We start from the raw sequence: 17983 nt of genomic DNA, 5'->3' as shown, positions 1-17983 counted from the left end.
AGAAAGAACCAGACAGAGAAAGTCTACGTTCACTGCGTACTCACGCGATTATCCTGGCGTTTACGTCGTTCCAGACTCTGTAGAATCCACGCGAACACCTTCCAACCCCCGTCCAACACTCTGGCGCATCCCAGTATTCCACCGATGCTGTTCCACCACTGCGTCCGTCATACACCTCCACGATAACTGTTATCAAGCATACACGGCTATCAGGACTCTCGATATTGTCGCGCGAGCGAACACACGTAACGAAGGAATTTACCCCTTTAACACGGTAACGACGAGTCGAACCATCGTCGAGCCGATGCTATTCATTCTCGTCGCCGATTACATCCCGTAGCACGGTTCCCGTTGCTCGCTGCGCGTTATTACTAAAATTACAAGTCCCCAGGATTCTATTAGTCCGCGAGTATTAACGGGCGTAGCGTATACTGGCACCGTTCAACCATCGCCTTGTGTACGCTAATGAGAAACCGACGACGACACAACTACCCTGGGAACTGGAACGAGACGCGAAACAAACGATAGCGCCAGCCAGCCCCGTCTGCGCGTATATTCGAGACAGCATTACAGAACGGCGTCACCTGTGGCGAATATATTAAAAACCTGGGGGTGTCTCCAAGGAGGGGATCGGACGAGATTAGAAAATCCAACGGGAAGACAGTTTCAATGACTTTTAAATGCAAATATCCGAAAAGTGGGCAGCGAGATCGTCCCGACACCTCTGCACTTTTAATCCTGCATCGCTTGGAACTTCAGCCGCGCCTCTGCTAACGCTTTTGTTCGCCGTTCCGCCTCTCGTTAAGCCATTAACTTCCGGCTGATACAGTTTCAAGCGGAAAGTTGCGCCGCCACCGCGAAACTTCCGCCGCCGGTGGCGCCGTCCGGTGAAACTGGTTCGATAAGTGCGATTAGCGTTCGAGGGGAACGTGTTTAGGTATATCCAGTCTGATACAACGGGTACCCGTGCTACTGACCGCGACGCAGCTTCCATCCAGCCGCGTTCCCGTTCGAACCACGACGATGTAGCCGTGAACTCGCCAAGAGTTGCTTCTTGGATGCATATCGAACGTGATCCGGAAGTTGCCAGGGTTCAGAGCAGAGTAGCCTCGCGTACCGATCGCGAAGAAACCTTGGGAATTGGGAATAGCTCCATCGTTGTATCGCCAAGTCTCGTTATCCATTCTCGATGAAAATTGTTGAACGTGGTTACGCGAGACTGTTCCAGGGAACAGGGAATTCCGACTAATCCTCGTTTCTTTGCATTGCCGACAAGATTGCTCTCGCATTTTTTGCGATCGAGACGACCCTCGCGGGGAAATCGAAAGAAGAGAAAACCCCTCGAATCGATCTCCGAACTAACGGCGAGAAAGAAGCGAGGTAAGAAGCGAGAACGGTACGCGAAGGTGAATAATACATCGTCCGCGAGGCAACCAGTCGCCCCTGAGGGGCTGCGAAGAGGAAACGGGGAAAGGAATGGCGAGCAGCCGGGCAGGGAACGAGCGGAGAAAGAGAATGCGCATTATTTCGCCAGGCACAATCGGACAACAGCGCGAAAGCCTGCTGAACTGGCAAAAGCCCTCGAAAGTACTGTATCAAGCTGCCCGTGGCTTGACTTTGTTTATTCCTCGGCCCGTGCGCCGTAGCCACCACCGAGTCCGCCTATAAATCAACGTCGTCCGTTGAATGCCTCGGTGCATCATGCAGAGAGCCACGGTTCTCCGCCTCTCGCGGATGGAATAAAGTCAAAAATCGCGACGTCGCCAGCGATCCTCTCGAATGGAACGCGCGCGACGCGACGGAACGGTCGAACCGTTCGCCGCGCGACCCTCTCTTCGTCCTGGTTAATTGAATCACTCCTGCGCGACGGAATTATTCATTTCGATCGAGACGAGCGGGTCGAGCGATTTTTTTTCACCGCTCGCGAGAAACGTACGTACGTACGTACGTGGCGCCTGAAACGTACGGCGGATTCATCTCTCTTCCTTCTTTCTTTTTTTTTCTGTCTTTTTTAGGATACCGGAAATCCTGATGAACGCGCTTCCCTTGTGGCTCCCTGCGAAATTTACCCGACGATTTATTACGACGCGCGTGACACGGGCTCTTTTTCGAGTAATTCTCGCGTGCGAGAGATTTATAGGGAAGGAGAGTTCCGGTCCTTCGCAAGAAACTTCATGGAACATGCAAATTCAATCTCATCTACGGGATCGAAGTTACCGGTCGTTACCAGGGTATCGTCGTAAAAAAGATTCCCCGCGAACTGTTGAAAAAAAAAACAGAGCGAGAAAAAAGGAAAATTAGCGAAGACCATGGCGTGGCAATTCTCGTCCGGCCGGAAACAATTTATTCCTCGCGAACGCAAAAAAGTAAACCCGTTCATTTCGCAACGCGTCCGCTGAACGGCTACTTTATGGCGCAATAAACCCCTGTAACGCGCGCATCTTTCAAGCGCAAATTGCGAGATCGATCTGATTAAACGTAACGTACGCGGTGTTTACCGAGCCGCGTGAAACCGCGTGAAAACGCGTTCGCCAGACGCTTCGCAGCTCCTCCTCGCCATTTCTCCAGGCAACACACGACCGCGTTCTTATTCCCAGCTTCCGTCGAGGTTGCTCCTCGCAGAAGCCTGAAAGACGTCGCGAAATCCTTCGGCTAGGATTTCGACTGAGCTCCCATTTCCTCGAATCGCCTCGGATATGGTCGGACCCGGATGCACGGAGCTCGAGGGAGGAATGGGTTCGATGGAAGAAAAGAACGGAACGGAACGGGGGAGGAAAGGTCCGGGACAAAACCGTGTGTGGTGCACCGGTATCGCGGTCGGATCGTGCCCTCTGCTGTGCGTTAGAATTTGCGTCACGTGTGCCCGCTATAATCTGCACCGCGTAATCGGGTCACGTTCGTTCGACGAACAAAACTAACGAGACTGCAGGCTGCTAAGCATACCACTGATTCAACGGGGACGGACAAACGAGACGTGGATCGCGAACACGTTCGTCAATTTGTCGGAGCCAGCGGTGGAAAAACTCTGCGTTGGCGACGCAGTTAAGACTTGGACACTTCTGGTCCCCGTTTTACGAATACGCGTCAAAGAAACGCGATCGTTCGCGTTGGCGAAGGCAGACGCGACTCGCGTTATTCTGCGTGGATTGAACGAAGCCAAAGAATCGGATTCCGCAAAAAAACAGACACGGTATTCGCGTGTACGCGAGATCGTTTTATTTCCAACGAGACGCTCGTGGAAACACGGAACTGTGTCTATAGTAAATATTTCGTTAAAGGAACGAAACTCAGCGCGAGGGTGTACGCGAACGTCCAACTGGAAATCCAATACCGCGGGTAAGGGTTGGAAATGTACACGGAGCCATCGATTTCCGGTCGACCGAGGAAAAGATCAGCTCTCGCGTCACGGTCGTCGTTGTTTCATTAACGTGGCCCATAAATTGCGGTCGGTGTCGCGAAGCGAGAGGCCACCAAGAGTGCGAGGTTATATTCGCGCCTCGCTGAACCCACCGCGGATGGCACGGTGAAGGGATGACTAGCTCGTCGCCATCGCGCGACAGAGGGTTACGTAAATTGACCGTCGATGTATGCGCAACATATTAGAACTACTAAATCTTCCTTTGACGACTGATTCGACTCGAAAGATAAACTGTTGTCACCCTCAAAACAACGCGAGTTTCTCGGTCAATTAAAGAAGACTCGACGAACCGTCGACCTCTTCGTCTTCTCGCTCTTGGATCGCAAGCGGACTCCGTCACCATCGTACGCATCGTAAAAAAATGGAATATTAACGATCGTTGGCCGCAAACGATGGCCACGCGGATTTATTTGAAAACGATCGATGTTCCAGCGAGGCGACGAGCTTCCGGTCGATCGAGCCAGGATGGAACAGGTCGGTGCCTAGGACGAGCCCAAGTGATTGATGCTGACGATGATCCACCGCACGCGTTAGCTGATCTCATTTACGCCGTCCTCAGGTCAACCCGTGGCTATCGATCTTTGGTTTCCCTGAATATTGGCTGCGTCGATGGACTACGCGCGGCTTGATTTATTGGGGAACCGTGCTACTGGAAACCGCCCCTCTCCGTCCAGATCGCGATCGAGTAGTTACGGATTTGTCCTCAGAGGATTCTACCTTCGTAACGAAGCCACGATCCATCAGATTCCGTCCAGTTTGCAATCACGCCGCGGTCGAATTTCTTAAAATTTAAATTCCAAATTTCTGCGCGAAATTGTACGTCATCGATGATTTTTTCTCGCCTCTTCTCTCTTTCTTTTCAAAGAGAGGAGACTTAGACTGCTTCGTAGACTGCGCGTATGTAACGTCTGAACAGTTTCAGAGCCGCAGGCGTTCGCACGTGGTCGGACGAACTACAGTCGTTACGAAAGTTCGGAAATCCTACGGGGAAGTTCGTACCTGGGTCGGTAGGCTTCGAGAATCTCGAGGAGGATCAGACGTCGAATAGAAATCCTGGAACAGTGGCGGTTTACCGACCCTGTGTCGCGAACTTGGAAACGTAGACGCCGCTGAAAGAAGCCAGACTTCCTGGGAACGAAATAAAGTACCCACGAACCCTCGATAATTCGTAGAATTCCAGATCTATCATCGCGCAACTTCCTGAAAGTAAATCAAACGACTGGATACGCGATCCTGGTTCTCTTCAAACATAACTCTAACGATCAACGAAAGCTTCTTCGTTCTTTAATCCCTAAGAAACTTTCAATTTCTGTGGAGCAAACTTTTCACTGGCATCCGCTAAGGGATTTTTGACACCGCGGGCAAACGAGCCAAGCGGACGGGATCCACGGAAATTAGAAGTTCCGGTAGGAGAAGGATTAAGCTCGAGGCATCTTCGACGTACCGAGTTGCGTTTACGGCGGAAGGATTCCCGGCTTAATCCCACGGGGTACACGAGTCGCTCGATCTCGATCCTAATCCGACGCTGCCGCGGCTGGTAACCGAGCTACTGGCACGATAAACCGCTCCCTTAATGATCAGCCAGTTTGACATCGATGACATCCGTCGTGAAAGGGTCGTTGCTCAGCCGACGCCCTAATGGCGCGACGAGTGCAGCTGACGCGACGCGGTCCTATTTAAACTTCAGACCTGGTCATCCTGCGTCGACGCGACGATTTCAAATTCACCGAAACGCTCGACAGATTCCGTGTGATTCTCGAAGCTGGCTTTATTTCGCTCGAAGAGGCTTCGAGTGTCTCGTTAACGAAGACGATTCTGTAAATGACTCGATTCCAAGAAGACGCGATCTGGATCGATCGAGCGTGAACGATCTACTGCCCATCTGGCGGATGAATTCGGTTGAAAAAAAGCACTCGCAGAAGCTCGCGGAATGCAAATCGCTGGAGCAACACGACGGTTCCATTTGCCTCGCGGAATCCATCTGTATCGATCGGTCGAGCCGTCAAGGCTACACAATCCGCCGACAGGAACGCTGGGAACAAATAATTCAGCGCCGTGGGCGAATGAAAATCGAAGTGATCCATCACGAAGGAGAGCGTGGACAGCGCAGCTGGAGCCAGTTTGCGAGACTCTTTAACGACGCGATTAAAGCCATTTTCGCCTCGACTTTGGGCATTCATCGGTGACCGAGTACCGAACTATACGCCTTTTAAGTGGATCTCGAGGGACGAAAGGGCTGGTTAAGTGACATGGATTACGATAATGTTCTCGCTGGAGAACGAGAGAGTATTTTTTTTTTTTTCTTTATCAAACGTTCCATTGTTCGAAGGAATAGAAATGGTCGAACATCGTTCTCAGGCGTCGAGATAACCAGGTATCCTTAATCTCCCTTCGTTTACTTAGCGCGAACTTTGAGAGCTTATGCTGATTAGCAAACACAGCCGAGTTTGTAGTATGCTAATCAAAATTAGGGGCGCGTCGTTCGTGTTGGATCGCGTTGAAGATCCCTCGTTACGCTTCGAATAAGCTACGTATACCGCGTGTTCGCGAGGTTCGTTTCGAACCCCCGTTGTTGGAGGTCCGGTCCTCGGAGAGAATGCTACACCCAAAAAAAAAAGTTGCCAACGTTGAATAATAAATAATACCGTGGTTCGAATAATTCGAAGCCACGAGCTCGCCCGTCTCCAGCTACCTTAAACGCGGGAAGAGATTAATCGCGAGCAGCCTTAATTACCTCTGAAGCAAGTAGTTAACTAAAGCGCAAGAGACTCCGCGGGAAAAATACACCCCCGCTCGACGAGCTTAATTAACGCTTTAAACTGAGCGCAAGCGTGTCATGCAAACAAGCGTCAACGCGTTGTTATAATCCGAATTACCTCGCTTCATCCCTTGGTATCGATGTGAAACTCGCAGCGTCTCGATCCGCTTGTCTGACTATTTCAAATACCATCTACTTAACCAAGAACAAGATTCCTAAATTGTAACACTAATTTTTCCAAAAATTGTATAGAGAACAGACGAGAGTCGTTCTCTTCTTAAAAAGAAAATATATTTACCAACAGTCGAGAGATTTCCATAATAGATGTAATTATAGCTGAACAAACTTAAAAGTACGATCTAATCGTTAAATACCATCTACTCAACCGAAGAACAAGATCTTAAATTGTGAGACTAATTATTCTAAAAATTATTTGAGAATAGACGAGAGTCGTTCTCTTCCAAAAAAAAAGATATATTTTCCAACAGAGAGATTTCCATAATAGATGTAGTAATTATAACTCGAAAAACTTAAAAGTACGATCTAACCGCTAAAGATCGCATTGCATCGATTTTCAGATATCGCTGGCGGCTACCTGTGCTTCGTCGTGAGCATATTCGGGATCGGCGTGGTGACTGCGATAATCGGGGACGTCGCATCCTACTTCGGGTGCACCCTGGGCATCAAGGACTCCGTCACCGCGGTGGTTTTCGTCGCACTCGGCACCAGCATCCCCGGTGAGTCGAGCTGCTGGTGCAAACCACCCGGAATCAGGGATACCGCTCTACCGCGGCCAATTTTCTACATGACGAAATCCTGACAGGCGATAAGTCCTTTTTCCTTGACGAGCCGGGGAGAGGGGGCGGGAGAACGGGCGCAATTAGCGGTAATTGCGAGCCCGGTGTTTCGCGTGCAGAATGGGTACGGACTGGCTCAGGGACACCGCGATAGAGAACCATTCAGAGATCATTTTGGAGATTGTCAAGCGTTCGGAGGAGAACTCGAATGAAAAATTTGCAATTTTCGCGACAATTGTTAAATGTTCGTTGAGAGTTTAGTAAGCTACGTACTCGACTAATTCGAAGAGAAAAGTTCTTGCGAATCGAACAGACTGCATAATCGAACTTTGGAAATCTGCGATATCGTAGAACGACGTAAACACTTTCGACGTTATCTCTCTTCGAACGCGAAAATTGTTCGAATTCAACTTCGACTCTCTCCTCCCACGAAACTTTATTATTGCCGTAGAACAGAAGGTGTCGAGGAAATTTGGCGGACGAGTTCGTCACGACGGACCATTCGAGTGACCTCCATGGAACTCGAGCCACTCTTTTTTCGGCTCTCTCTCTACCCTTCTTAGGAATTTTCCGTGCAAAGATGCGGAGACACGAAGAAAACAGTGTCGATCATCCATTTTGGAGAACCTCCTGTCTGGTGAAGTCGAAGGGACGATCTCCCCACGGTCTCCTTTCGCGATTCGAGCCGTGTTCCGACCGACTCGTGGGGAATTCATCGACGCCGTTACGTCTCGAGAACCTGTTCGAGGTCTGAAAGTAAAACAGAGCCGAGGAAAGGCCGTTCGTTCATTCGTGAGCGGTTCGATTTTTCTGAATCCACGTCGCGTCTTTCTTACAATCGACTTTCGTGAAATTTCAAAGCCACGATCTAATTAGTACCCAACCGCGTTCTTTCTCGACCTATTACTTTCCGCTCGATCAATCTCGATAATTGAAACGTGGGGGATGTAGAGATAATCAAAGCTAATCAGATTTACTCGATCTTAAAAATAGAAAACCGCCAAGAGCTCTAATCTTTTCCACCGCGAGCAAACAAAATTATACAGGTTCAACGAAGCCAGCGCGAAGAATCGAAATTGAAACGAGCGAAAGTAAACTTTCCGCCTTTCGCAGCTGAATCGCTGGGTGAATTTTTTCATTAAAGATCATAATGTTAATTTCCCGACCCGTTTACCACGGGAGACCGAATACACCCGGTTATTCACCAGCGGGACGGCTATTCAGCCCGATCTCGCTCGAACGCGTTTACCCTGGCCGTGTTGCAACGAGGACGATGTGGAAATTTGTAACGTCGCGCGGTCAAGACGCGCGCTTTTTCCACCGCACCGTGGCGGCCCCCTTTTCACCGGAATCAAGTATCAGCTTATTGTGCCTGGAAAGAGAAAAGCCGCGATAAGCAGGCCTCTTTCACCGCTTTTCAAATCCCAGGCCCTTTCCAGCGCAATTTTTCCTCTTTTCAAGGCTCGTTTGTGCTCACCGGAAAGCCCGTCCGGAAATTTCTTCCGCCAGAGTGGAGATATATTTTTTCTTTCTTTTTTTTTCCCCTGTACTGTTTTTTTTTTTTCTCTCTCTTCTCCTCCGACGAGCGAGCGAGCCCGTCGAGCGTGCGCCCGCGTATTTACCGCGGACGCGCTGCGCAACATCGTCTTGACGCAACCATAAATTCCGCCGCGGTGAATGCGAGGGAGCGTGCGTACAAAACTAACGCCGCGAGGACTCGATAAATATCGTGCGTTGCCCGATGAAGCCGGGCATAAAACGTCGCGGCTTTGTACGCTAACGACGAACCGTCCCGCGGAATTATCGCTAACAATGCGCCGTCCTAAATCGATGAAAGGAAATAACGTCGATGGGGCTGGGGTTATAAACGCCGGCTGTATTTCATCCCCGTTAAATTGGATCGCGTCCGTTCGCTGTAAAGCCGACGCGCGATTCACGATTAACCGCGCGACGTACTTATCAGCGAGAGCTGTGCGTTGCGACCAGCGCACGATCTCCTTCGTACGCGAACGAACAAAAGTGACGAGGCACGCTCGAGAGCCGTGCGTTAATTGCGACAACCAGGCCAACGACTAGCCGCGGGAATGCAAACGAATAGGAGGGAGGGCGCGATAAAAGCTGCGCGAACCGATCTGCCCCGATAATCATAAACGTATAACACGGGATGCCTGTTGACACGCGTACGCAAACGCATACGAACCGGTGATAAACGCGTTTGCACACGGCTGCCCATGATTTTCACGCGGCGATGCGTTTCCAGGACGATTCTATCCGTTCGCCGCCGTGACACACGGCTAACTTTGTCAGAAGGGGTAAAAAAAAAAACCCAGACCGCTACCGGAAACCGTGAAATTCACCCTGGGGACGCTGTGTCGTTTAATTTTCGTAGCAGACAAAAATATTTGCCCCGTTACACAGACTCGTCGATGCTGCGTCGACCGTCCCTCGTGAGATGTCACTCGTCCCGTTGAAACGCCGCGATTTTCATCCCTCGTCCTTCGAATAACTGCTAAATGAAACGAACGACAGCGTGGAATTTTGAAACGGCGTTAAAGCCAGCCGACTCGAATCCGTGGTCAACGGAAATGACGAAACCTAGCCGCGAATTTATCAACGAGTCGATATGAATTTATCAAGCCGCCTTCGCTTACGTGTTCCGCGTGCGAGCACGATTTTAGAGGTTACTATATAAGGCGACTGGTAATATGCGCCAGAAACGGAGCCCAAGCCTGGTGATAATTTATTGCGCCTGGCCTTTGTTAGCTCGAACAATGCTCGTTGTTCGAGGCCCGCGTCATCCCCTCTAGCAACCCTCTGGTGTCCTCTGACCGATGAACGAGACGAATCCCCCTGGACATTGTCGCGCGGAAACTCGAGGAATTTCGAGGATTTTCGCGTCACCGCCTCCGCTTTTCGTTACGCGCGCGACATTATCGGACGACATCATCGACGAGTGTTCGAGTGAAACGGAAAATGTTCCATTAGACCACGGAGGGACACGAATTTCGTTTTCCGGTTCGTTCGCCTCGGTACGTCACCTGTTCCATCCGTTTCTGAATAATCACGCGGGCGTCGAACGCGATAACGGTTATTAAAAGCCCCCGGGGAGACATCGATAATTTGATCGTTCCATTTCGACAGGTTTTATTCAGGTACGAATTTATAGCCGGCCTTGATCAGCCCGCCGGCATTACCGAATCGAGGCAAAGTAGTCGAATCGAGGTTATCCAATTTTATGCCACGCCAGCGCGGTAAACTCATACCGTGGATGATTCACGCAAACTTCGATCAATTGTTCGTCTTCGACCATTTCCCGGTGAACAGATACGGGAAAGGGTTTCGCATTTCCATTGCCAGATATCTCAGCGAATTGTTAAAATGCCTTGTAATCTACTCGACTAGCTTCCTAGCGATTTTTAGGGGCGCGTAATCAACGTTTCTGTCCTAACTTTCCTCTACGATCGTATAATAACTTCTGACAATGTTCTGCTAATGTGTTCTACAAACTTTCGTTCTCTTCTCGAATGATTAAAGGAACGCATGTAACGGGCTGCTTAAGAGAGCAAGGCGGAATGGAAACAGCGATACGAGTAAGTAGGTCGAAAGCCATGACAAAACAAATACGGAGCATTCTGTTCCAAGTTCTGCTAGAATCACAGCAGGACCGCGGAGGAATCGATCGTGATCGCGGCAGAGCTTGTAAGTCCACGGGATAGAACGATATTCCGATGGAGAACAGGGCAGTGAACGTACGAAGCACAACGAACGCCAGCTCGCGGCCATAACAACGCTCGAAACTTATCGATGGATGTCGTTCCAGAGACGTAACTCCATTGCGGGGTTGGTCCGCGATATCCACCCACGAGAGAGGAGGAGGCACAATAAGAGAAAATCCTGATCTCGGAAGATTGCGGCAGGACCGGGGGCAGAAGCTTGGCAGGATGGTTGGCTCGGACGAGGCATGTCGCTGGTCCCATAAATATTGACGAGATTGTGCCCGTGAGGAAGTTTCCTGGCTCTCGTAAAACCACGCGGACGTCGATGGTTACCCGAGTAATCCTCCACCCGTGAATTATACAAATATTCTCGATATCGAATTTAACGTTTATCATCGAATTACGTTCGCAATTAGTTTCGTCGAAAGTGTCTTACAAAAAATTTCACGTTTCATCTTCGTACGATGAATCAAAGAGAAAATAAACCATCTATAACGATCGTCGCTTCGACGCTTCTATTAACACGTTCACGCCGGCGTGACCCACCGGTGGGTCACACTTGACTGTTCCGTGGGGCGGCGTGACCCACCGGTGGGTCACACTTGACTGCTCCGTGGGGCGGCGTGACCCACCGGTGGGTCACGCGTCTTCAGAAAATCAGTCGTTTCTTCAGACGAACCACTTTCCTCCAGATCCATTTTATCTATTGTTTATAAGGGCAAAAATTCAAATATATTCTAACCGCCTCTGTAGAAGAAAAGATAATTTTACCTTCGCAATAAGCGAGTTCAAATTTGCAACGATATTGCCCCGCCCCACGAAGCTTAACGCGATAAGACAGTCCCGCCTCACGCGGAGAAACGTAAATTTTCGCCCCGGCGTGAACGTGTTAAAGTTCCAGAGACACGCTCTCAATTAACAAACAGCCCAACCAGACCGCCTGTCTTTCGCATCGCGCCAAGCTCTCCTTCTCAACGATCTCGATCGTTACGTCGCACGAAATTACCCAAGTTGTAAAAAGAGAGAAAGCGATACATATAAATCCTGATCGCGTAAAAATGAGGACGACACTCGTGACGAAGCGAACGGGTACGAAGCACGTGCGTCGAATAAACGCGAGAAATACAATTGTCGATAATCCCGGCTGTCTCTACGGGCTTGGCAATATTCAGCTCAGCATCGAGACCAGAATAATTGCAGTCATTTACGGTATCGGATGCGTGAAAGTTTGCCGGCGAAAAGCCGCGGGTATACGCCGACCGAAATGAATCCGTGCACACGTGGCTGGATTTAATCCGAGGGTGGCGGGTGCCTACGTGTACGTACACCCTCGACCATTCACGTCAGCTGGTTCCCGCGTCCAATGTATACGCTGTTCTTCTGCCGATGGAACCGTGCGACGACCAATAACAAGGACTAACTGAAAGCAGAGGCGATGCATGCTCTGTGAAACGTATTCCCGATTAAACGCATGCACGACTCTTTACAAGTGGCTACTCGAAGCGCTCGACGCGACGCAGAAGCTACATTTCCGGTCTACTCGAGAGGAATCGAGGATCGTTGGACTTTTTCCGTAATAAACTAATGGAGTTGCTAAAGTTCGGTAGTGGAAGTTTTTAAAGTGCATTGAAAAAAGCGCGGATAACGTATCGGAAGTTACCAGGGGATCGAAATTGAAATCGAAAAGTCAGCTGGGTTACTCCCGCACTTCCTGTCGCGAAGTAGTTTCAATGTCCCCGGAAATACGATCATTTCGCTGCTCGCATCCCTTAACTTTGACCATTGTCCGATGCATGTAACTCTATTCGAACGAGTCGGTCGTCTGGCGAGTCCCTGACAAAGGAACTTTTGACGAGCCAGCGTTTTACGCGAGTCGCGCCATCGATCGATCGAAATTCTACGAATCCCTCTGGTCGTATCATCGTTTTACGATGGTTCGTCATTAGAATAAGGTACAGACTGATTTTATTACGAACGTGATCCCACAGAAATTGCAAATTGTTACGGATGGAGTGTCCAAGTTGCGTCAAAGTGTGCCCGGAAGTCGCGGTACGCCACGCGCTTTAGTGCCGCCGTTGAATCTTGCCTTGGAACGTGGCGCACATTACCGCGTGACCTCACACTTCCGCTTGCACGAAGGCTCGACGTGGAGAGATTATGCGCGTCGTTTTTGCGCGAACGAAAAACGAATTGGAAACCGATCGATCGAGTCGAGGGCGAGAGCAAGGGTCGTTGGGTGGAAGCTGGAGCGATAACGAGAGGAAAACAGAGGTAAAGAGGTAAATCGAAAAATGTAATTTCATTGCAGACACGTTCGCGAGCAAGGTGGCCGCCTGCCAGGACAAGTACGCCGACGCGAGCGTGGGGAACGTGACAGGAAGTAACGCGGTGAACGTCTTCCTGGGGATCGGCATCGCGTGGAGCATCGCGGCCATTTACCATGCGACACGCGGTGACAAGTTTTTAGTGGAACCGGGCAAGTCAGTATCGATTCATCCTTACTTATCGATAATCCAGCGGACATTTTGGTGTACAGGTTGCTTCGAAACTATTCTCGACAGAAATCACTCGGAACTGTTCACGATCTAACGAATTTCCGTGCAACCTGTAACCGATTGAACGTAATCGGAAAGTAATCGCGCGCACTCGATCTCCTTAAGCCGATTCGATCGAAAAGCTCGAAGCTGGGAAAGTTTGGCTGTAAGAACCTCGTCGAACTCTAGCAGAGCTGATCGACGCTTTTCCAAAACTGTTTCCGCGGGATCGAGCGATCGTAACGAGATTACAGGCTTTCGAGAACAATAGAAAGTTTCGAGATTGGTGCACGGTTTCGATCGAGAATAGGCTCGCGGGGAATCGTTTCGTTGATGGTGCACCAGCAGTGTCTCGCGATTCGAGTCATCGACGCGCACCGATCAATAACGGCGGCGCATCGACGGCAGAGAAGCCGATTAAGTGCCGGATGACGTGAAATGAAACAATATCAGGTGAAACACGAGGACGTAACCCTCGATAACTGGGCGCGTCGTTTCGCGTTTACGATCTCGCGAAGCGCTCGGAATGCTCTCGAGAAATTTGCTCGTGGGGAACGGTACGGAAAGTTGCGCTTGTCGATTTACGCGTTGAAACGTGACCAGAGCCGATGACAGTATCCTCGGTCCAGAAAATTCGCATCCGCGACGTATCATCGGGAATATCGTATCCGAGCGTAACGCGCGACGCGGATATCTGCGAGACGTCAAATATCGAAACGTGTACGACGTCCGTTTCTCTCGAGAGCCGTCCAGGCATAAATTCCCGGATTTGGTAGCGGCTGCAGCACCGATTTCTTCCTTCGATCGCGTATCGATCGTTGTCCATCGTCGCGATACACTTCGCCATAGGTAGCTCGCAAATAAAACTCTATTCTGTACATAAACTCGCATCGTTGGATCTCTCGAGCGATTGATTCCGCTTCTTCGAATTATAAAATGCAATTTCGCGGAACTTCTGCAGCGCGTGACCAATTCAGCTCGCCTCAACCAGCAGATTGGATGATAAATATTTACACGGCGCGGACTGTTCGATTGAATCGTCGCTGAGGATAATTTAATTAAACGTTTCATTAATTCAAGACGCCGCGGACGCGTTTCTGCAACCGCGTTGAAACGTTGATTGCCGCCGTTTTATCCGATTCCGTGTTAAATCTCGAAAAAATCGCGACGCGGCGCGTGGAACATTTAACAAGTGTGCTCCGACGATACGATTCTCTGCCGTCCGATTGTTTTCGAATCGAAACGGTCCAAGATCGAGCCATCGCAGAGCCATATATCATTCGAACGACAACCGACGCGGTATAGACACGGACAAGCGGTACCGGAAGCACCGTAGTCGCGCGATGTATGCACAGATGGCGTCGCGATGTCCACGATCGTTTTTCTCACCGCTTATCGATCGTTCCGAACTTTGTATCCGCGATTGGGAAAAAAAACACTCGGCTCTAGATACCGCGCGATCGACCAAAAAAGAAACGCGACGCGTCGCGTAAGTATAGAACGGATTTCTAAAAATAGATGATAAAAACACAGGTTTCCGTTCCGCTTGACGTCATTCGTCAAACGCGTCGACTGTCTCTGTCTATAATCTCGATCGACGCGAGGTCTAATAAAACGCGTCATACCATTGTGAAACTCTTACACCTACTTTAACGTTACTACGCTATTCTTTTCTTTCTCTATGGAGTGGCTGTGTCACCGTTTTTAGGGAATCGCAAGACGGTAGGGTAATGTTACTAAAACGAGAATGACATTGTTCGCAACAGCTTAGCCTTCTGCGTGACGTTGTTCTGCACGGAAGCCTGCCTGGTGATCTTGGTTCTGTTGCTGAGGCGAACGAAGAGCATCGGCGGCGAACTCGGCGGGCCTTTTATACCAAAGCTGGTCACGGCGGCATTCCTTTTTTTCCTGTGGCTGTTCTACCTCATTATGACGATCCTCGAGGCCTACGGCTATATCGAGGGCTTCTAAACGGAGCCCGTTCAACGGCAAACGTCGGCCTACACCGCTCCGCGTGTATCTTAAACACTTCGCGTCTGCCAAGGCGTGTGCTCAACGAAACGTTCTCTCGGCAAGTATCCCTCCGCCTATTTTTCTATCCGCGAACGTTAACGCTTGTCACGGACGCGACATGATCGCCAGCGAAGAACAACTCGAGGCGAAAAGTGTCTCGTCAGTCGGTCGTGGTTTCCGCGAGGCTCGAAAGCTTGCGAAGTTGAAAGTATCGTCGATCCTGGAACGGGGGAAAATAAGTTTTTGCCTTCAGTTTCGCGCGACGAGGATCATCGACGCGACCCACGTCTACCGATCGAGCCGAGTTACACCGCCGCCTCCGTCGAGGAGGGAAGAGGAATTGCGGAAAATAAAAGAAAGAACGAGAACTCTTTTTATCTGACCGATTTATCGTTTCTCCTTTGCAGGACAAAAAGGAAGTGGAATCGAAGGGGTGCGATTTCGCTGGCGAACGGACTCGCTGAGGTCTACGCCGGAAAAATAAACTACTGGTAGCTTTCACCCTCCCGCCTGGGACGATTAACAACGAACGTGATCGCGTGAAACGTTACTTAAATGCGTGCGTCCGCGTACTTAGGTACTCGAGAGAGTGACGATCTGAGAGAGAGAGAGAGAGAGGAGATTGAGAAAAGAGATAGCGAAAAGGTAAATGTTACGTGTGCGAGGAAGTAATGCGAGTTTGCCTTAAACGTATAAATTAAACAGAGAGAGAGAGAGAGAGAACCGTATGAAGGATCGTAGGTGAAAGAGAAAACGCGTTCTAGTCTCTAGTCTCGTGCCCGTGGCTCGTACGATGCAAGAAAACAAAAAAACCAAAGGATATATTACATACATATATATATATATACATACACAGTCACACACATACAAATAGCGTATTTATTTAGTCCTTGAAAGAACACAAGTTTCTATGGTATTTTAGTAGCGAACTGTATTGCCATTCCTCCTTTCGCCAGAGAACGATGTCGCTAATTTTATATAAACGTATATTACCGTACGATACCCCTTTCGAACGGTCCCCGATAGCATCGCGACGCCATTGCTCGCGGTGAGCCACCCCCGAGCGTCGTAGCCGTGTTTGTATCTCGAACGAACTGGTAGATCGGGATCGATTTGCATCACAAAAGTCCGAGTCGAGACCACCGCGAGAGAACACTATATAGGGTAGGTGAATAAGTCGACGGTACATAGCCGCGGTAAGAGCGTGGCAGCGTGTACAGTGTGAAAGCGCGAATTTTTCACGGAGAGCAACCTTCTCGCGAGAAGCGTCCTAAACGTTTGTGGTAGCCGGATACATTAAAAAGCACCGAGAAAACTCGTTTCGAACGAGCCGAGGTAACGCAATAATGGTACTTATCGATTTACTTAAACCGTCGACGCGCGCGACCGGAACGTTTCTTCTCTTCGTTTTACTCCCTTTAAGCTCGATCGTTCGTCGATCGAGTCCTCCTCGAACGGAAGGTTAAAAAAAAGAGCCATCGCGCGATCTCGATAATAAGAAGCCCGCTCGCCGCGACGATCGATCGGAGATCGTTGTTACCACCACGATGAAACATGTTTATTATCCGTTAAGGGTGTAATTAGATAGCGCGAACGAATATACATTAATTTAAATGACACGTTCGACGGGTGGGCCGCGGCCTTCGCTCGAATGTCAAAGTTCTTGTTGGTATTCACTGCCTTTGATCGAGGGTCGTACCCTGTTCCCCGCGAACGCGTCGTACTAACGATTAAGGGAATTCTACGGACACTTAGCAGAACGTCGTAGAGAGTACGCGCGATGCGAGACACGCATCGTCGATACGACTACGGGAGGATAATAGAATAAAAAAAAAAGAAAAACCAAAAAAAAGAAAAAAGAACAAGCCACTCGCGATGGAGTAATAAGATAAAAACCAATCGACGCGCATTAAGGAACGATTTTTTTTATCCTTTTTTTTTCTTTGTTAACCGTGCTCGAGGTACACTGAAACATTATCATACATATAGAACGCCCGAAGAATCTGTGACTTACTAAACGTTCTCAGTGAGAACAACCGTTCGATTAATATTAGCGAAACGTTTTAAGCGACAGTCGACTGGCTGGATCCTAGTTCACGTCCTTAAGCGACAGGGCGATTAAAAAAAAAGCTTTAGCTGCGTAGAGGTTTAACAGACACTGCAAAGGTTGTAACCGATTTAAAGTATGCGTTACTTTACTTCTTTACGCCTGCGAGAGCCCCCAAAGGGAATAAAGGGAGACCAGTCTGCGACAGCCCCGCGATACGGATCTCGATCGAGACGCGTCCTCGACTTTCATCGTCCCGGTGCGGATTAAACGCCGGGGTATTATCCTGGCCAAAGCTGTGTACACGCTCGGTGACATTGCCCATGGACGGCCCGCATGGACGCTCATCCGCGGATATTGTACCGCGAATAATGGACTTTGTTCGTGGACGCTGTCCCTTCAGCGTCCGCGACAATGGAAAAAGACAAACTATCCGCGAACGGTGCACAGAACTCCGCGAACAGACCGCAAACAATCCTCGGATACCCGCGGAGCCCTCGATGTGGACACGTGTCCGTAGACAATGCGCGTAATTTGTGTACCCGGCTCGAGCCCCGTGGAACGAGGAAAGTCTGAGATCGTTCGAATTCACGGACGTTTCAAAGTGTAACGTCGAGCGGATCCTTTCTTCCTGGAACCGCGTATAGCTATCGAGGTGAAAGAAAGGGTCTGGCTTGAAACGCTTCGAACACGTTGCGTA

General features: G+C 49.7%; 1 protein-coding gene across 4 annotated transcripts in view; it reads left to right on the top strand.

Moving 5' to 3' along the window:
- Calx (sodium/calcium exchanger 3) overlaps positions 1-15848 on the top strand; it is a 70738-nt gene extending 54890 nt beyond the window's left edge. For 3 of the 4 annotated variants that reach the window (XM_076900514.1, XM_076900507.1, XM_076900493.1), the window contains 4 exons: positions 6755-6913; positions 12998-13169; positions 14990-15294; positions 15644-15848. In XM_076900514.1, coding sequence (XP_076756629.1) covers positions 6755-6913; positions 12998-13169; positions 14990-15194 — 536 coding nt within the window. In that variant the 3' untranslated portion in view covers positions 15195-15294; positions 15644-15848. Of the gene's footprint in view, positions 1-6754; positions 6914-12997; positions 13170-14989; positions 15296-15643 lie in introns of those variants that run through there. The other variant, XM_076900498.1, reaches the window with a different exon arrangement.
- The last annotated feature ends 2135 nt before the right edge of the window (positions 15849-17983 follow it).

Source organism: Xylocopa sonorina, chromosome 1, assembly GCF_050948175.1.
Source record: "Xylocopa sonorina isolate GNS202 chromosome 1, iyXylSono1_principal, whole genome shotgun sequence".
Classification (NCBI taxonomy): Eukaryota; Metazoa; Arthropoda; class Insecta; order Hymenoptera; family Apidae; genus Xylocopa; species Xylocopa sonorina.
The sequence above is the reverse complement of the archived record's forward strand: the minus strand, read 5'-3'. Positions and strand labels throughout refer to the sequence as shown.